The following is a 20,166-nucleotide window of genomic DNA, read 5'->3' as shown; positions in this document are numbered from 1 at the left end:
CAACTCTGTATATAGACATAATATGACATCTTTATTCTTTTGGAACTTTTGTGAGTGTAACGCTTTTACATTTTTATTGATAATTTCACTTTTGTTTATTATCTATTTCCCTTGCTTTGCCAATGTAAACATGTTTCCCATGACACTAAAGCCCCTTATATTGATTTGATTGATAATCGGAGATTTCCGAGTTCCCAATTGTTTTGAAGACTAATGTGGTAAGCTGATACGTAAAATAACTATCCAAGCGTTGTATCTAAGATATGGCATGTAACAGCAACGCCTGGGCAGAGGAACGCAGTTTGGTTTTGACCTTCCAAAGATGGCGTATTTATAATTTCGGCCTTTGCAATTGACGCAATGACGTCCCCCACCGTACAATCAATTCGCGTATGAAAACAATAAACAACCCTGAGAAACGGTGAAACGCGAGATATGCAAGAGGACCTGTCGCCAAGTTTAGACGGAAATACCGTTAAAAGAGGAACTGAAACAACAAGTATAACGTCTTGTAAAACGACGTTGGACTCATCGGTCCTGACACAAAGGATTTCCGAGATACGGGTTACCCCCTTCCTTAGCCACCTACTAGGCTCTAACGTTAGCTAGCTAGCCAGTCCTGTAGCTCGTTCCTCGTTAGTACACTTTGTTTGATTTGTTATGCAGTTGTCGGAGGACTATTTTCGGATTCGTTTCCCTCCATCGCCTCATCGCGCCCTCACCCTGAACTCGCTGGCCCTATGTCTCGCTGGCTTTTCCCCTGGTCAGGCTCAATCAAGAAGCGGGCCTGTCGGTACCTCTTACAGCATTACCTCGGTCACTTCTTTCAAGAACGACTGAGTTTGGAACAGCTGAGTTTGGACCTGTACAATGGTAGTGGTGTCATCAAAGAAATCAACATCGATGTTTGGGTGAGTTAGTCAATGTAGTAAGGCAGTTTTAACTGTCAAGGAACAACTGGTCCCTTTTGTGTGTTCCCATGCACTCCGACCCTCAACTTTTTTGCAACTTTTTTGCAATTTCAGGACTTGAGTATAACAACAGTATCAACGCCTCTCGTGAGTTCAGGGAACAGCAGTTCCGATAAATATTTTTGTCAGCATCTGATTGGAAAATAACTCTCCTCATCCAGTGTCCCTGCAGTTCAGTTGAAATATACTGTATATGACTTAGGTCTCACCACCTCACTCACTTTCAATCTGCACATCAGACAAAACCATTGCCCGACGCCATTTCCACCAGCTGTTTATTGTAGGACAAGGTGTTTCTTTTTCCAACATCTTCCACTCATCTCTATTAATATCTCATCGCCCATTTCCTTCCTTCCCTCCCCCCAGGCGGTCAACGAGCTCTTGGAGTCTCTTGGGGCTCCACTTGAGATTGTGGATGGGTTTGTGAGCAGCATAGAGGTGACAATTCCCTGGTCAACTCTTGTCACTGACCACTGCACCCTCGTCATCTCAGGCCTTCAGATAACATGCAGACCCAAGTACAGGACCAGTAAGTCTCAGTCTGACAGCCAGTCTTACCTTGTTATTGCTCCTGTTCCTGTCACTGCCTCAGGCCTATCAGGTTCAGGAAGGAAGTTGTGGTAACCATTGATTAGCTAGCTACCTTTAGAATGTCATTGTCAACTAAGACATACAGTTGTCTAGTACTAGCTAACTCTTTTTTTGTAAACCAATGTTAGAGCTCAAGAGAAGATGTGTTGCACTATCCCCGGCCCAACATTTTTTTTAGAGCCAGCTACAAACCAATTAACAAAATGACTGTTGCTCAGTCATACAGTACAGTATGTCCATGAGTCATCACTTAGCATTGATTACAGTCACTGAATTATGCCTGGTTTTTTTTCCGTTTACGTGTAGGTGGGGGTTTGGACTCCCAGGGCTGGTCCACATGCATGACGTCCAGCATGCAGCTGGCCCAGGAGTGCCTAAAGGACCCCCCTGAGGCGTCCGAGGAACCGCCCGCTCCACTGGAGGGCTTGGAGATGTTTGCACAAACTATTGAGACTGGTGAGTCAATGTGTAGGCCTTGTTTGCATGTGTGCATGGCAGTGAAAAGCACTGTGCCTTTTTGAAGATAAAATATTTGTTCAGTTGTTTTCAAACTGCTGAGTCAGTTGTGTACCATCAAGTCCAAGCCTGTGAAATAAGGACTCATATCAAATCACTGGTGTCCCTTGTTAGTGTCTTTGTGACCAATATGCTTAGTGATAATGGATGTCCCTTTTTGTGTTGTGTTGCAGTCCTGCGTCGGATAAAAGTCACCCTCCTGGACACCATCGTCCGAATCGAGCACCAGCCCCTGGACATGGAGACGGGCATTGCCTTAGAGGTGCACATCAAACGGTACGTTGGTTCTCACCACACTGACACTCACACTTCCTGTGGTGATCTGTTCACCTTTGACCGGTGTAAAAGTCAGGATGGAAAGGAGATAAGGCAACACTTGATTCAAACTTGCAATGCAAACAGTCACTGGATTTGTCTGTAGATCCAAAGAGAACCTTTGAACCTCTGAGAAACTTCACTATCTTTGGTAGAGCTTGTATGGTGAATGTGTGTGTGGTGGGTGATTTGGCTGAGGTTGAAGGTATATAGCGTTATTGTGCTGAGTGCTCATCTCTGCCCCCGGTGGCTGTGTGGTGCACTGTAGGCTGGAGTACTGTGACGAGGCGGTAAGGGACCCCAACCAGACAGTGCCTGTGGACATCCACCAGCCCCCTGCCTTCCTGCACAAGATCCTCCAGCTCAGCTCTGTTCAACTGCTGTACGAGACCACCGGAGGGCCCCAGGTAAGCATACAGTTTCACATTGACCATGGCACTTATCAACCCCCTCATTGTACACTATCACTCTCACATGCATATACTCACATTGGGTCCCAATATAACACACACCTCTTATATAGACTAAATATTCACTTAGAAACTACTCACATACACTCATACAGTATTTCCTCTCGCTCTCCTTCTAGTGTGAGAGGCAATATGAGACTTGGGGCTGACAGACTATCAAGCAGTGGTGCTAAGGGTTAACCCTGGTAATCTTTCTCTCCTCAGGGTCCTTTAAGAGCTGACACCCCTGGCTCAGCCTCAGCCAGTGATGAGGAAGTTGAGGAGAAGGAGACTGACCCTCCAGCTGCCCCCACCTCCCTCCCTCCGGCCACCCAACGGCCCCTCCTCATCGGCAGCTGTTCTGGCTTCATGGAGACCATGGTCAAGATCAAACAGAACGACATGCTGCCTGGACCTAAGGTGTGTGTCTGTCTGTCAGTGTGTTTGCATGAGGTTTGGTTCACTTCCTGTGTGCTTAACCTAGTTTTTTAAAGAACACAGTTTTGCTTTAGTCTTGTTCTGTCTCTGTTATTACAGCCAATTGTCTCTCCTTATCTTTCAGTTGGAGCTGGATGGAAAGGTGGGCTGCCTCCACCTGCTGCTCTCTCCAGACCAGATCACTCACCTGACCGACCTTCTGTCTGCCCTCTGCATCGACACAGGTGAGGAAAGACAGTGGTTTACTTGTACCTCCCCACCTGCATTCCACCTACACTGATTATACAAAACATTAGGAACTGTTATTTTCATGACATTGACTGACCATGTCAATTCAGGTGAGAGCTATGAGCCCTTATTGATGCCCCTTGTTAAATCCACTTCAAGCAGTGTAGATGAAGGGGAGGAGACCGGTTAAAGAAGGAATTTTAAACCTTGAGACAATTGAGACATGGATTGTGTATGTGCCATTCAGACGGTGAATGGGCAAGATAAAATATTTGAAGTGTCTTTGAACTGGGTTTGGTAGTAGGTGCCAGACGCAGTGGTTTGTGTCAAGAACTGCAACGCTGCTGGGTTTTTCATGCTCAACAGTTTCCATGTGTATCAAAGAATGGTCCACCACCCAAATGACATCCAGCCAACTTGACACAACTGTGGGAAGCATTGGAGTCAACATGGGCCAACATCCCTGTGGAACACTTTCGGCACCTTGTAGAGTCCATGCTCTGATGAATAGAGGCTGTTCTGAGGAGGGGTGAAACATAATATTAGGAAGGTGTTCTTAATGTTTTATACAGTTGTGTCTTAGTTCCACATCCTAATGTCATTAACAGTGGAACAAAACTCTGCCTTTTAACCATACACATCTTCATCCACACTGTGTACTGCACAGCCTGTATGATTCATTCCTGTCTATCCTACCAGAGCCTGTATGATTCCTTCCTGTCTATCCTACCAGAACCTGTATGATTCCTTCCTGTCTATCCTACCAGAGCCTGTATGATTCCTCCCTGTCTATCCTACCAGAGCCTGTATGATTCCTCCCTGTCTATCCTACCAGAGCCTGTATGATTCCTCCCTGTCTATCCTACCAGAGCCTGTATGATTCCTCCCTGTCTATCCTACCAGAGCCTGTATGATTCATTCCTGTCTATCCTACCAGAACCTGTATGATTCCTTCCTGTCTATCCTACCAGAGCCTGTATGATTCCTTCCTGTCTATCCTACCAGAGCCTGTATGATTCCTCCCTGTATATCCTACCAGAGCCTGTATGATTCCTTCCTGTCTAACCTACCAGAACCTGTATGATTCCTTCCTGTCTATCCTACCAGAACCTGTATGATTCCTCCCTGTCTATCCTACCAGAACCTGTATGATTCCTTCCTGTCTAACCTACCAGAACCTGTATGATTCCTCCCTTTCTATCCTACCAGAGCCTGTATGATTCCTTCCTGTCTATCCTACCAGAGCCTGTATGATTCCTTCCTGTCTAACCTACCAGAGCCTGTATGATTCCTCCCTGTCTATCCTACCAGAGCCTGTATGATTCCTTCCTGTCTATCCTACCAGAGCCTGTATGATTCCTTCCTGTCTATCCTACCAGAGCCTGTATGATTCCTCCCTGTCTATCCTACCAGAGCCTGTATGATTCCTCCCTGTCTATCCTACCAGAGCCTGTATGATTCCTTCCTGTCTATCCTACCAGAGCCTGTATGATTCCTTCCTGTCTATCCTACCAGAGCCTGTATGATTCCTTCCTGTCTATCCTACCAGAGCCTGTATGATTCCTTCCTGTCTATCCTACCAGAGCCTGTATGATTCATTCCTGTCTATCCTACCAGAGCCTGTATGATTCATTCCTGTCTATCCTACCAGAGCCTGTATGATTCCTTCCTGTCTAACCTACCAGAGCCTGTATGATTCCTCCCTGTCTAACCTACCAGAGCCTGTATGATTCCTCCCTGTCTAACCTACCAGAGCCTGTATGATTCCTCCCTGTCTAACCTACCAGAGCCTGTATGATTCCTCCCTGTCTAACCTACCAGAGCCTGTATGATTCCTCCCTGTCTAACCTACCAGAGCCTGTATGATTCTTCCCTGTCTAACCTACCAGAGCCTGTATGATTCCTCCCTGTCTATCCTACCAGAGCCTGTATGATTCATTCCTGTCTATCCTACCAGAGCCTGTATGATTCCTTCCTGTCTATCCTACCAGAGCCTGTATGATTCCTCCCTGTCTAACCTACCAGAGCCTGTATGATTCATTCCTGTCTATCCTACCAGAGCCTGTATGATTCATTCCTGTCTATCCTACCAGAGCCTGTATGATTCCTTCCTGTCTAACCTACCAGAGCCTGTATGATTCCTTCCTGTCTATCCTACCAGAGCCTGTATGATTCCTCCCTGTCTAACCTACCAGAGCCTGTATGATTCCTCCCTGTCTAACCTACCAGAGCCTGTATGATTCCTCCCTGTCTAACCTACCAGAGCCTGTATGATTCCTCCCCTACCAGAGCCTGTCTAACCTACCAGAGCCTGTATGATTCCTCCCTGTCTAACCTACCAGAGCCTGTATGATTCCTCCCTGTCTATCCTACCAGAGCCTGTATGATTCCTCCCTGTCTAACCTACCAGAGCCTGTATGATTCCTCCCTGTCTAACCTACCAGAGCCTGTATGATTCCTCCCTGTCTAACCTACCAGAGCCTGTATGATTCCTCCCTGTCTAACCTACCAGAGCCTGTATGATTCCTCCCTGTCTATCCTACCAGAGCCTGTATGATTCATTCCTGTCTATCCTACCAGAACCTGTATGATTCCTTCCTGTCTATCCTACCAGAGCCTGTATGATTCCTTCCTGTCTATCCTACCAGAGCCTGTATGATTCCTCCCTGTCTATCCTACCAGAGCCTGTATGATTCCTTCCTGTCTAACCTACCAGAACCTGTATGATTCCTTCCTGTCTATCCTACCAGAGCCTGTATGATTCCTCCCTGTCTAACCTACCAGAGCCTGTATGATTCCTCCCTGTCTAACCTACCAGAGCCTGTATGATTCCTCCCTGTCTATCCTACCAGAGCCTGTATGATTCCTCCCTGTCTATCCTACCAGAGCCTGTATGATTCATTCCTGTCTATCCTACCAGAGCCTGTATGATTCCTTCCTGTCTATCCTACCAGAGCCTGTATGATTCCTCCCTGTCTAACCTACCAGAGCCTGTATGATTCCTCCCTGTCTAACCTACCAGAGCCTGTATGATTCCTCCCTGTCTAACCTACCAGAGCCTGTATGATTCCTCCCTGTCTAACCTACCAGAGCCTGTATGATTCCTCCCTGTCTAACCTACCAGAGCCTGTATGATTCATTCCTGTCTATCCTACCAGAGCCTGTATGATTCCTTCCTGTCTATCCTACCAGAGCCTGTATGATTCCTCCCTGTCTAACCTACCAGAGCCTGTATGATTCCTCCCTGTCTAACCTACCAGAGCCTGTATGATTCCTCCCTGTCTATCCTACCAGAGCCTGTATGATTCCTCCCTGTCTATCCTACCAGAGCCTGTATGATTCATTCCTGTCTATCCTACCAGAGCCTGTATGATTCATTCCTGTCTATCCTACCAGAGCCTGTATGATTCCTTCCTGTCTAACCTACCAGAGCCTGTATGATTCCTTCCTGTCTATCCTACCAGAGCCTGTATGATTCCTCCCTGTCTAACCTACCAGAGCCTGTATGATTCCTCCCTGTCTAACCTACCAGAGCCTGTATGATTCCTCCCTGTCTAACCTACCAGAGCCTGTATGATTCCTCCCTGTCTAACCTACCAGAGCCTGTATGATTCCTCCCTGTCTAACCTACCAGAGCCTGTATGATTCCTCCCTGTCTATCCTACCAGAGCCTGTATGATTCCTCCCTGTCTATCCTACCAGAGCCTGTATGATTCCTCCCTGTCTAACCTACCAGAGCCTGTATGATTCCTCCCTGTCTAACCTACCAGAGCCTGTATGATTCCTCCCTGTCTAACCTACCAGAGCCTGTATGATTCCTCCCTGTCTAACCTACCAGAGCCTGTATGATTCCTCCCTGTCTATCCTACCAGAGCCTGTATGATTCATTCCTGTCTATCCTACCAGAACCTGTATGATTCCTTCCTGTCTATCCTACCAGAGCCTGTATGATTCCTTCCTGTCTATCCTACCAGAGCCTGTATGATTCCTCCCTGTCTATCCTACCAGAGCCTGTATGATTCCTTCCTGTCTAACCTACCAGAACCTGTATGATTCCTTCCTGTCTATCCTACCAGAGCCTGTATGATTCCTCCCTGTCTAACCTACCAGAGCCTGTATGATTCCTCCCTGTCTAACCTACCAGAGCCTGTATAATTCCTCCCTGTCTATCCTACCAGAGCCTGTATGATTCATTCTTGTCTATCCTACCAGAGCCTGTATGATTCCTTCCTGTCTATCCTACCAGAGCCTGTATGATTCCTCCCTGTCTAACCTACCAGAGCCTGTATGATTCCTCCCTGTCTAACCTACCAGAGCCTGTATGATTCCTCCCTGTCTATCCTACCAGAGCCTGTATGATTCCTCCCTGTCTATCCTACCAGAGCCTGTATGATTCCTCCCTGTCTAACCTACCAGAGCCTGTATGATTCCTCCCTGTCTAACCTACCAGAGCATGTATGATTCCTCCCTGTCTATCCTACCAGAGCCTGAAGCCAGTGGTGCTGGGGTTCACAGCCGTCCCCTGGACTCTGAGGACCTGCGTCTGATAGAGGAGGACTTGAGCAAACAGTTGAGCTCCAGCCCCGGAGATAGGGATCCGGACTGGGATGAAGAGCCTGACATGGAGCCCTACCTCACCGGTCTGGAGAACGTGGGTTAGTGGAGGGAAGCTATAGTTGGAATGCAATATGGAGGCTAGTGAATTTGAGGTCACATTAGCCTTTGTTCGCTGATGCATAATTTGTGTTCTTGGCATTTCTGTGAGAGATTAGTTGAACTAGACATGTGAAGCATAATGCACATTTTCTCTGTTTACACTCTCTGTCTTTCAGATATGTTCTTCTCCATGGGTCCTGGTATGACTAGCAGTGCGACGTCAGCTCTCTCTGGCAGCTCTCTCTCCAACAGCATGGCGTCGTCTACACACAGCCAGGCTAGCTACGCCCAGGGCCTTCCACAGGGTCCCAGGTGTTATCCTGTACCAGGATCACTATCCAGCCTGCCCCAGTGTAGCAGAATACCAGGTAACTCTCACAGCATCTTACTACATTGTTTTGTACACATTTCACAGATAACAAAAACTATATTATTTTTATTTATTTTTTTATTTCACCTTTATTTAACCAGGTAGGCTAGTTGAGAACAAGTTCTCATTTGCAACTGCGACCTGGCCAAGATAAAGCATAGCAGTGTGAACAGACAACACAGAGTTACACATGGAGTAAACAATTAGCAAGTCAATAACACAGTAGAAAAAAATGGGCAGTCTATATACAATGTGTGCAAAAGGCATGAGGAGGTAGGCGAATAATACAATTTTGCAGATTAACACTGGAGTGATAAATGATCAGATGGGCATGTACAGGTAGAGATATTGGTGTGCAAAAGAGCAGAAAAGTAAATAAATAAAAACAGTATAAAAACAGTATGGGAATGAGGTAGGTGAAAAAGGGTGAGCTATTTACCTATAGACTATGTACAGCTGCAGCGATCGGTTAGCTGCTCGGATAGCTGATGTTTGAAGTTGGAGAGGGAGATAAAAGTCTCCAACTTCAGCGATTTTTGCAATTCGTTCCAGTCACAGGCAGCAGAGTACTGGAACGAAAGGCGGCCAAATGAGGTGTTGGCTTTAGGGATGATCAGTGAGATACACCTGCTGGAGCGCGTGCCGGATGGGTGTTGCCATCGTGACCAGTGAACTGAGATAAGGCGGAGCTTTACCTAGCATGGACTTGTAGATGACCTGGAGCCAGTGGGTCTGGCGACGAATATGTAGTGAGGGCCAGCCGACTAGAGCATACAAGTCGCAGTGGTGGGTGGTATAAGGTGCTTTAGTGACAAAACGGATGGCACTGTGATAGACTGCATCCAGTTTGCTGAGTAGAGTGTTGGAAGCCATTTTGTAGATGACATCGCCGAAGTCGAGGATCGGTAGGATAGTCAGTTTTACTAGGGTAAGCTTGGCAGCGTGAGTGAAGGAGGCTTTGTTGCGGAATAGAAAGCCGACTCTGGATTTGATTTTTGATTGGAGATGTTTGATGTGAGTCTGGAAGGAGAGTTTGCAGTCTAGCCAGACACCTAGGTACTTATAGATGTCCACATATTCAAGGTTGGAACCATCCAGGGTGGTGATGCTAGTCGGGCATGCGGGTGCAGGCAGCGATCGGTTGAAAAGCATGCATTTGGTTTTACTCCGTTTAAGAGCAGTTGGAGGCCACGGAAGGAGTGCTGTATGGCATTGAAGCTCGTTTGGAGGTTGGATAGCACAGTGTCCAATGACGGGCCGAAAATATAGAATGGTTATACAACCTATCTTCCTGATTCATCTTATTAACCCCTCCTCGTCCAGGGCGAAGTAGCCAATCTGAGCCCCTGAAACCAGAGGCATTGCTCCGCCTCTCGCTTGGCGGGCTCACCCTAACCCTACTGGAGCAGGAACCACACCCCGGGCCGGACGGAGTGTCCTCATTGACCCAGGTGTCTCAGGTGTTCTTCCGGGAGCTGGCCTTCTTCAAAGACAGCATGTTCAGCGAGAGAGACTTCCACCACCTCAGAGCTAGCTTCGCTAAAGCATGCCCGCACTCACACCTAAGGTACAAACACACAATAGTCTCTTCAACATTGGCCACCACTCCTCAGATATACCAACAAACCTGCCTGCCCTACATACCCATAAATAATCACTTGCTCTATCTCTCAGGATGACTGGAGCAGCGGTACAGGTGGTGTGTGAGATGCGCAGTGCGGGTCGCCACTCCCGTGCTGTGACCTCTGACCTATCCTTCAGTAGGCTAGAGCTGCTTGAGTGTCTCTGGGTGCCAAGAAAGCCCCAATACACTGAGGTAGGACAGGGGCTGTTATTTGAGATCATCTGAGGATTTATACACACCATTCAACATAACAGTGTGCTACAGCATGGGCTAGCATTGCCCAGGATATAACTCTTCACTCCTCTTTCCTCCTCCTCTAGTTGCTCCAGTTCCAGCGTGATGGGATGTTCACAGTGGGAGATACAGCCAGACCCTGTGCACAGCTACACTATAGTCTCACAGAGAAACACCTGCGCAAGGTTAACCATGACAGTGTCCATGTTGTGTGTTGGCGTCATGTTCAAAAGCTAATATATCATTAATTCAGTCTGTTTTGGTTTCCTCTGTTAACCTGCTACCCCCTCCTCCTGACATGTCAATGACTCTGTATTGCAGGGGAGGCAGCGTGTTCTGCGTAGAGACAGTGTAGTGAGGGTAGAGTTGAGAGAGCTGAGTGCTGAGTTGGACCTGGACATACTGAGTCGACTGGAGCCTCTGAGCAGAGCCTGCAGCCACTGTCCCACACAGACCGGAGGAGGACCCGTCCACACACAGGTAAACACTTAGCAAGCAATCAGCCACTAAGAGGACCCGTCCACACACAGGTAAACACTTAGCAAGCAATCATTTACATTACATTTAAGTCATTTAGCAGGCGCTCTTATCCAGAGCGACTTACAAATTGGTGCATTCACCTTATGACATCCAGTGGAACAGCCACTTTACAATACTGCATCTAAATCTTTTAAGGGGGGTGAGAAGGATGACTTTATCCTATCCTAGGTATTCCTTAAAGAGGTGGGGTTTCAGGTGTCTCCGGAAGGTGGTGATTGACTCTGCTGTCCTGGCGTCGTGAGGGAGTTTGTTCCACCATTGGGGGGCCAGAGCAGCGAACAGTTTTGACTGGGCTGAGCGGGAACTGTACTTCCTCAGTGGTAGGGAGGCGAGCAGGCCAGTGGTGGATGAACGCAGTGCCCTTGTTTGGGTGTAGGGCCTGATCAGAGCCTGGAGGTACTGAGGTGCCGTTCCCCTCACAGCTCCGTAGGCAAGCACCATGGTCTTGTAGCGGATGCGAGCTTCAACTGGAAGCCAGTGGAGAGAGCGGAGGAGCGGGGTGACGTGAGAGAACTTGGGAAGGTTGAACACCAGACGGGCTGCGGCGTTCTGGATGAGTTGTAGGGGTTTAATGGCACAGGCAGGGAGCCCAGCCAACAGCGAGTTGCAGTAATCCAGATGGGAGATGACAAGTGCCTGGATTAGGACCTGCGCCGCTTCCTGTGTGAGGCAGGGACGTACTCTGCGGATGTTGTAGAGCATGAACCTACAGGAATGGGCCACCGCCTTGATGTTAGTTGAGAACTACAGGGTGTTGTCCAGGATCACGCCAAGGTTCTTAGCGCTCTGGGAGGAGGACACAATGGAGTTGTCAACCGTGATGGCGAGATCATGGAACGGGCAGTCCTTCCCCGGGAGGAAGAGCAGCTCCGTCTTGCCGAGGTTCAGCTTGAGGTGGTGATCCGTCATCCACACTGATATGTCTGCCAGACATGCAGAGATGCGATTCGCCACCTGGTCATCAGAAGGGGGAAAGGAGAAGATTAATTGTGTGTCGTCTGCATAGCAATGATAGGAGAGACCATGTGAGGTTATGACAGAGCCAAGTGACTTGGTGTATAGCGAGAATAGGAGTGGGCCTAGAACAGAGCCCTGGGGGACACCAGTGGTGAGAGCGCGTGGTGAGGAGACAGATTCTCGCCACGCCACCTGGTAGGAGCGACCTGTCAGGTAGGACGCAATCCAAACGTGGGCCGCGCCGGAGATGCCCAACTCGGAGAGGGTGGAGAGGAGGATCTGATGGTTCACAGTATCGAAGGCAGCCGATAGGTCTAGAAGGATGAGAGCAGAGGAGAGAGAGTTAGCTTTAGCAGTGCGGAGCGCCTCCGTGATACAGAGAAGAGCAGTCTCAGTTGAATGACTAGTCTTGAAACCTGACTGATTTGGATCAAGAAGGTCATTCTGAGAGAGATAGCGGGAGAGCTGGCCAAGGACGGCACGTTCAAGAGTTTTGGAGAGAAAAGAAAGAAGGGATACTGGTCTGTAGTTGTTGACATTGGAGGGATCGAGTGTAGGTTTTTTCAGAAGGGGTGCAACTCTCGCTCTCTTGAAGACGGAAGGGACGTAGCCAGCGGTCAGGGATGAGTTGATGAGCGAGGTGAGGTAAGGGAGAAGGTCTCCGGAAATGGTCTGGAGAAGAGAGGAGGGGATAGGGTCAAGCGGGCAGGTGGTTGGGCGGCCGGCCGTCACAAGATGCGAGATTTCATCTGGAGAGAGAGGGGAGAAAGAGGTCAGAGCATAGGGTAGGGCAGTGTGAGCAGAACCAGCGGTGTCGTTTGACTTAGCAAACGAGGATCGGATGTCGTCGACCTTCTTTTCAAAATGGTTGACGAAGTCATCTGCAGAGAGGGAGGAGGGGGGGAGGGGGAGGAGGATTCAGGAGGGAGGATAAGGTGGCAAAGAGCTTCCTAGGGTTAGAGGCAGCTGCTTGGAATTTAGAGTGGTAGAAAGTGGCTTTAGCAGCAGAGACAGAGGAGGAAAATGTAGAGAGGAGGGAGTGAAAGGATGCCAGGTTCGCAGGGAGGCGAGTTTTCCTCCATTTCCGCTCGGCTGCCCGGAGCCCTGTTCTGTGAGCTCGCAATGAGTCGTCGAGCCACGGAGCGGGAGGGGAGGATAGGGGACATAGAGTCAAAGGATGCAGAAAGGGAGGAGAGGAGGGTTGAGGAGGCAGAATCAGGAGATAGGTTGGAGAAGGTTTGAGCAGAGGGAAGAGATGATAGGATGGAAGAGGAGAGAGTAGCGGGGGAGAGAGAGCGAAGGTTGGGACGGCGCGATACCATCCGAGTAGGGGCAGTGTGGGAAGTGTTGGATGAGAGCGAGAGGGAAAAGGATACAAGGTAGTGGTCGGAGACTTGGAGGGGAGTTGCAATGAGGTTAGTGGAAGAACAGCATCTAGTAAAGATGAGGTCGAGCGTATTGCCTGCCTTGTGAGTAGGGGGGGAAGGTGAGAGGGTGAGGTCAAAAGAGGAGAGGAGTGGAAAGAAGGAGGCAGAGAGGAATGAGTCAAAGGTAGACGTGGGTAGGTTAAAGTCGCCCAGAACTGTGAGAGGTGAGCCGTCCTCAGGAAAGGAGCTTATCAAGGCATCAAGCTCATTGATGAACTCTCTGAGGGGACCTGGAGGGCGATAAATGATAAGGATGTTAAGCTTGAAAGGGCTGGTAACTGTGACAGCATGGAATTCAAAGGAGGCGATAGACAGATGGGTGAGGGGAGAAAGAGAGAATGACCACTTGGGAGAGATGAGGATCCCGGTGCCACCACCCCGCTGACCAGAAGCTCTCGGGGTGTGCGAGAACACGTGGGCGGACGAAGAGAGAGCAGTAGGAGTAGCAGTGTTATCTGTGGTGATCCATGTTTCCGTCAGTGCCAAGAAGTCGAGAGACTGGAGGGAGGCATAGGCTGAGATGAACTCTGCCTTATTGGCCGCAGATCGGCAGTTCCAGAGGCTACCGGAGACCTGGAACTCCACGTGGATCGTGCGCGCTGGGACCACCAGATTAGGGTGGCCGCGGCCACGCGGTGTGGAGCGTTTGTATGGTCTGTGCAGAGAGGAGAGAACAGGGATAGACCGACACATAGTTGACAGGCTACAGAAGAGGCTACGCTAATGCAAGGAGATTGGAATGACAAGTGGACTACACGTCTCGAATGTTCGAATGGTCCTTCTGTAGCTCAGTTGGTAGAGCATGGCGCTTGTAACGCCAGGGTAGTGGGTTCGATCCCCGGGACCACCCATACGTAGAATGTATGCACACATGACTGTAAGTCGCTTTGGATAAAAGCGTCTGCTAAATGGCATATATTATTATTATTATTATATTATTAAGCTTACGTAGCAAGAATCTTATTGACTAAAATGATTAAAATTATACAGTACTGCTGAAGTAGGCTAGCTGGCAGTGGCTGCGTTGTTGACTTTGTAGGCTAGCTGGCAGTGGCTGCGTTGTTGACACTACACCGCGTGGCCGCGGCCACCCTAATCAGCCACTAAGAGGACCCGTCCACACACAGGTAAACACTTAGCAAGCAATCAGCCACTAAGAGGACCCCTCCACACACAGGTAAACACTTAGCAAGCAATCAGCCTCTAAGAGGACCCGTCCACACACAGGTAAACACTTAGCAAGCCACCAGCCACTAAGAGGACCCGTCCACACACAGGTAAACACTTAGCAAGCCACCAGCCACTAAGAGGACCCGTCCACACACAGGTAAACACTTAGCAAGCCACCAGCCACTAAGAGGACCCGTCCACACACAGGTAAACACTTAGCAGGCCACCAGCCACTAAGAGGACCCGTCCACACACAGGTAAACACTTAGCAAGCCACCAGCCACTAAGAGGACCCGTCCACACACAGGTAAACACTTAGCAAGCCACCAGCCACTAAGAGGACCCGTCCACACACAGGTAAACACTTAGCAAGCCACCAGCCACTAAGAGGACCCGTCCACACACAGGTAAACACTTAGCAAGCCACCAGCCTCTAAGAGGACCCGTCCACACACAGGTAAACACTTAGCAAGCAATCAGCCACTAAGAGGACCCGTCCACACACAGGTAAATACTTAGCAAGCCACCAGCCACTAAGAGGACCCGTCCACACACAGGTAAACACTTAGCAAGCCACCAGCCACTAAGAGGACCCGTCCACACACAGGTAAACACTTAGCAAGCAATCAGCCACTAAGAGGAGCCGTCCACGCACAGGTAAACACTTAGCAAGCCACCAGCCTCTAAGAGGACCCGTCCACACACAGGTAAACACTTAGCAAGCAATCAGCCACTAAGAGGACCCGTCCACACACAGGTAAACACTTAGCAAGCCACCAGCCACTAAGAGGACCCGTCCACACACAGGTAAACACTTAGCAAGCCACCAGCCACTAAGAGGACCCGTCCACACACAGGTAAACACTTAGCAAGCCACCAGCCTCTAAGAGGACCCGTCCACACACAGGTAAACACTTAGCAAGCAATCAGCCACTAAGAGGACCCGTCCACACACAGGTAAATACTTAGCAAGCCACCAGCCACTAAGAGGACCCGTCCACACACAGGTAAACACTTAGCAAGCCACCAGCCACTAAGAGGACCCGTCCACACACAGGTAAACACTTAGCAAGCCACCAGCCACTAAGAGGACCCGTCCACACACAGGTAAACACTTAGCAAGCCACCAGCCACTAAGAGGACCCGTCCACACACAGGTAAACACTTAGCAAGCCACCAGCCACTAAGAGGACCCGTCCACACACAGGTAAACACTTAGCAAGCCACTAGCCACTAAGATGAGCCATTTGATAATGGTTGATAAGGATTTTGACATACCTGCCTCACAATTGAAGTTAAATTGCAGGTTTTCTTTGTTTAGATTTTTTATATTAATATTCTCCCCTCTTTTTCCTCCAACTCTTCTCCCATCCCTCTCTCAGACCCAGAGCAGTGAGCTGCACTCCTCTCTCTCCCTCCTCTCGCCCCACGCCATCCTTAAGCTCCGCTTCCCCATCCCAGACCTCCGGCCGCTCCCCTTCCGACGCCCGCCTTCCCAGAGAGCCATGCGGCAGGAGACCCTGGTACTGGAGCTGTGTGACCTGGATATCTGCTCCCAGGAGGGCCTTGACCTCCAGCCAGATCACCATGCACCCCCTGGCCCCTCCCACAGCTCCCTCACACAGCTATTGGAGGCCAGCTTCAGTGACATGCACGGTGAGGAACACACACACACAGTCAAATATACATACACACACAGTAACGGTCACATTTTGAGCAATTGTTTGTTCATTGTCTCTCTCAGGAACGTATGAGGGCTGGGAGGGAGACTCCTTCCCCTGTATCAGAGTCAAGAAGAGTCAAGACTCCATGGCCAAGTGAGTGTGTTTCTAGAACATTTGTTTTAGGAGAGTTTGTTTCACTTGCTGTGTCACTTGAATTGAATGTCTTTCATCAAAAACCTACTGTACACCAATTCCACAGCTGTATAGTATACATCTCCCTGTCTTTCTTTGTCTACCTCCCTCCCTCTCTCCAGATTGTCAGTGCGTGTGAGTGGAGGAGAGGGTCTAGGGTCAGCGTTAGGGGGGGTAGGGGTGGGTCTGATGAGGGACCTGGGGTCCATGTCGTTTGAGAACCCCTGTGAACTCCGAGAGAAGACCAGCTCTCCCTTCTCCTCCAACCGCACCATGTTCGAGACTGAGGAGGTACCGCACCATCCCATCACAAACACCTCTCTCACAACTGGCCATCCCTTTCTCACAACTGGCCATCCCTCTCTCACAACTGGCCATCCCTCTCTCACAACTGGCCATCCCTCTCTCACAACTGGCCATCCCTCTCTCACAACTGGCCATCCCCCTCTCACAACTGGCCATCCCCCTCTCACAACTGGCCATCCCCCTCTCACAACTGGCCATCCCCTCTCACAACTGGCCATCCCTCTCTCACAACTGGCCATCCCTCTCTCACAACTGGCCATCCCTCTCTCACAACTGGCCATCCCTCTCTCACAACTGGCCATCCCTCTCTCACAACTGGCCATCCCTCTCACAACTGGCCATCCCTCTCTCACAACTGGCCATCCCTCTCTCACAACTGGCCATCCCTCTCTCACAACTGGCCATCCCTCTCTCACAACTGGCCATCCCTCTCTCACAACTGGCCATCCCTTTGCATGTAAATCTCTCATGGCTTAAAGTGGAAGAGATTGACTTCATCCATACTTGTTTTTGTAAGAAGTGTTGACAAGCTGAATGCACCGAGCTGTATGCTTAAACTACTAGCACACAGCTCGGACACTCATGCATACCCCACAAGACATGCCAACAAAGGTCTCTTCACAGTACTACATAGAGCCATGGCTACATTGACATGCCAACAAAGGTCTCTTCACAGTACTACATAGAGCCATGGCTACATTGACATGCCAACAAAGGTCTCTTCACAGTACTACATAGAGCCATGGCTACATTGACATGCCAACAAAGGTCTCTTCACAGTACTACATAGAGCCATGGCTACATTGAACTTTTCAACATCAGGTACTTTTCCACAACTATTCCACATCAGGTAACTGATATAAGCAGTAGGATCATATAAAAATACACCTTATGGAACAGCAGTGTCTGTGAAGAGACATGCGCACACACACACACACACACACACACACACACACACACACGTAGCAGTACCAGTCAAATGTTTGGACACACCTACTCATTCAAGGGTTTTTCTTTATTTTTAGTTGTAAAATAATAGTGAAGACATCAACATTATGAAATAACAAATATGGAATCATATATGGAATCATCATATACACATGTATGGAAATATGGAATCATGTTGTAATCAAAATATATTTTAGATTCTTCAAAGTAGCCACCCTTTGCCTTGACAGCTTTGTAAACTTGGCATTCGCTCAACCAGCTTCACCTGGAACGCTTTTCCAACAGTCTAGAAGGAGTTCCCACGTGCTGAAGACATGTTGGCTGCTTTTCCTTCACTCTGCGGTCCAACCCATCCCAAACCATCTCAATTGGATTGAGGTCGGGTGATTGTGGAGGCCAGGTCATCTGATGCAGCACTCCATCACTCTCCTTCTTGGTCAAATAGCACTTACACAGCCTGGAGGTGTGTTGGGTCATTGTCCTGTTGAAAAACAAATGATAAGTGCAAAACCTAAGTTCAAACCAGATGGGATGGTGTATCACTGCAGAATGCTGTGGTAGCCATGCTGGTTAAGTGTGTCTTGAATTCTTAAATAATTCACTGACAGTGTCACAAGCAAAGCCCCCCCACACCGCCACCTCCATGCTTCACGGTGGGAACCACACATGTAGAGATCATCCGTTCACCTACTCTGCATCTCACAAAGACACTGCGGTTGGAACCAAAAATGGCACATTTGGACTCCATCGGTCTAAAATACATTGGTCATGTTTCTTGGCCCAAGCAAGTTTCTTCTTATTATTGGTGTCCTTTAGTAGTGGTTTCTTTTCAGCAATTGGACCACAAAGGCCTGATTCATGCAGTCTCCTCTGAACAGTTGTGTTTGTTGCTACATTTATTTGAGCTGTAATCTGAGGTGAGGTTAACTCTAATGACCTTATCCTCTGCAGAAGAGGTAACTCTAGGTCTTCCTTTTCTGTGGCTCTTGATGTTTTTTGCAACTGCACTTGAAGAAACTTTCAAAGTTCTTGAGATTTTCCCGAATGGACTGACCTTCATGTCTTAAAGTAACAATGGACTGTTGTTTCTCTTTGCTTATTTGAGCTGTTGTTGCCATAATATGGACTTGGTCTTTTACCAAATAGGGCTATCTTCTGTATACCACCCCTAGGGTTGCACATTTTGGGGAATATTCAGAGATGGAAACTTTCTGTTGGAATATATGGGAATTAATATGACTACCATTTAAATGTAGATGTTTTTTGCATTGGATATATTTACCATACCATCTGGAGACAGAAACAAACCTTTTACCTTATCATAAGTAGACATAATTGCTAATTATTATCCTTCCAATATATATCTTTTTTTTAAATATTTAACTTACAAATTGAACTTTTAATTAAATGAGTTGACTCTTCGTATGGGAGGATTTCAATGAACAACTAAAAGGAATATTGAACAATCCCCAGTGATCCATCGCATCTCTCAAAAAGTCCCTTTCCAACCCTGTTGAAGATGGCTCGTTTTCAGGCTCAAAAAGTCCCTTTCCAACCCTGTTGAAGATGGCTCGTTTTCAGGCTCAAAAAGTCCCTTTCCAACCCTGTTGAGGATGGCTCGTTTTCAGGCTCAAAAAGTCCCTTTCCAACCCTGTTGAGGATGGCTCGTTTTCAGGCTCAAAAAGTCCCTTTCCAACCCTGTTGAGGCTGGCTCGTTTTCAGGCTCAAAAAGTCCCTTTCCAACCCTGTTGAGGATGGCTCGTTGTCAGGCTCAAAAAGCCCCTTTCCAACCCTGTTGAGGATGGCTCATTGTCAGGCTCAAAAAGCCTCAAGTTTGCCCACATGGCCACCAATTTTTCAACCTTTGTATTGGTCAGCCTGGTGTGTGTGTGTGTGTGTGTGTGTGTGTGTGTGTTCCCAAACAAGGACCAGTTGTGCTCTGAGGTGGCTGATGTTTGTGGGATTTGGAGGATGATGAAGGCAACAAGGGAAAGAGCCTCAGATCCACAAAGTCCCTTCCACCAGGTGGCTGATGAGATATGTTGGCACGACTGCCATATTGCATCTCCATCCCAAAGCCCTTGCTTGGAAGTGTACTTCGCCAGACTGCCAAGAACCTTGCCCTCATCCAGGCCAAAGTGGCGAGACACGGTAGTGATGACACCATAGGCCTTGTTGATCTGTTCACCAGACAGGTGGCTCTTGCCAGCATACTTGGGGTCCAACATGAATGCTGCGGCATGTATGGGCTTCAGGCAGAAGTCTTCATGCTTTTTGATGTATTTCAGAACTGCAGTTTGCTCTGCTTGGAGCAACAGTGAATTGGGCAGGGCAGTACAGATTTCTTCTCTTACATCTGCAAGCAGAGTCTGAACATCAGACAGGATGGCATCAATCTGTGCAATTAAAAAAAAAAATTATGTTTAAACCTTTAATTAACTAGGCAAGTCAGTTAAGAACAAATTCTTATTTTCAATTATGGCCTAGGAACACTGGGTTAACTGCCTTGTTCAGGGGCAGAACAACCGATGTTTACCGTGTCAGCTCGAGGATTCGATCTTGCAACCTTT

The 20,166-nt window shown here is 48.4% G+C and overlaps 1 protein-coding gene and 2 long non-coding RNA genes across 6 annotated transcripts in view; 2 read left to right on the top strand and 1 right to left on the bottom strand.

Annotated features, from left to right (window-relative positions):
- Positions 1–309: 309 nt before the first annotated feature.
- Positions 310–20,166, top strand: part of LOC118363274 (autophagy-related protein 2 homolog A-like) — a 59,953-nt gene continuing 40,096 nt past the window's right edge. The window contains exons 1-16 of the mRNA XM_035743961.2: positions 310–911; positions 1,338–1,500; positions 1,869–2,018; positions 2,252–2,354; positions 2,662–2,800; positions 3,068–3,262; positions 3,405–3,504; positions 7,993–8,163; positions 8,341–8,532; positions 9,858–10,101; positions 10,209–10,350; positions 10,479–10,577; positions 10,714–10,872; positions 15,869–16,142; positions 16,231–16,303; positions 16,465–16,633. Coding sequence (XP_035599854.1) covers positions 741–911; positions 1,338–1,500; positions 1,869–2,018; positions 2,252–2,354; positions 2,662–2,800; positions 3,068–3,262; positions 3,405–3,504; positions 7,993–8,163; positions 8,341–8,532; positions 9,858–10,101; positions 10,209–10,350; positions 10,479–10,577; positions 10,714–10,872; positions 15,869–16,142; positions 16,231–16,303; positions 16,465–16,633 — 2,544 coding nt within the window. The 5' untranslated portion in view covers positions 310–740. The remainder of the gene's footprint in view (positions 912–1,337; positions 1,501–1,868; positions 2,019–2,251; positions 2,355–2,661; positions 2,801–3,067; positions 3,263–3,404; positions 3,505–7,992; positions 8,164–8,340; positions 8,533–9,857; positions 10,102–10,208; positions 10,351–10,478; positions 10,578–10,713; positions 10,873–15,868; positions 16,143–16,230; positions 16,304–16,464; positions 16,634–20,166) is intronic.
- LOC127913694 (uncharacterized) lies at positions 5,545–7,973 on the bottom strand. Of its 4 annotated transcripts, XR_008086533.1 has the most exons (5): positions 7,238–7,973; positions 6,762–6,931; positions 6,320–6,353; positions 5,912–6,047; positions 5,545–5,628 (listed from the first exon to the last, which is right to left on the bottom strand). It is a non-coding gene; the product is annotated as an uncharacterized LOC127913694 (long non-coding RNA). The 4 variants fall into 4 exon arrangements; XR_008086532.1 differs by lacking the exon at positions 6,320–6,353; XR_008086531.1 differs by lacking the exons at positions 5,912–6,047; positions 6,320–6,353 and having other exon boundaries at positions 6,490–6,931.
- On the top strand, positions 14,560–15,593 carry LOC127913695 (uncharacterized). Its single transcript, XR_008086535.1, has 4 exons — positions 14,560–14,693; positions 14,744–14,893; positions 15,244–15,343; positions 15,544–15,593. It is a non-coding gene; the product is annotated as an uncharacterized LOC127913695 (long non-coding RNA).

The sequence above is a fragment of the Oncorhynchus keta genome, chromosome 30, assembly GCF_023373465.1.
Source record: "Oncorhynchus keta strain PuntledgeMale-10-30-2019 chromosome 30, Oket_V2, whole genome shotgun sequence".
Classification (NCBI taxonomy): domain Eukaryota; kingdom Metazoa; phylum Chordata; class Actinopteri; order Salmoniformes; family Salmonidae; genus Oncorhynchus; species Oncorhynchus keta.
This window is presented reverse-complemented; position numbering and strand designations above follow the sequence as displayed.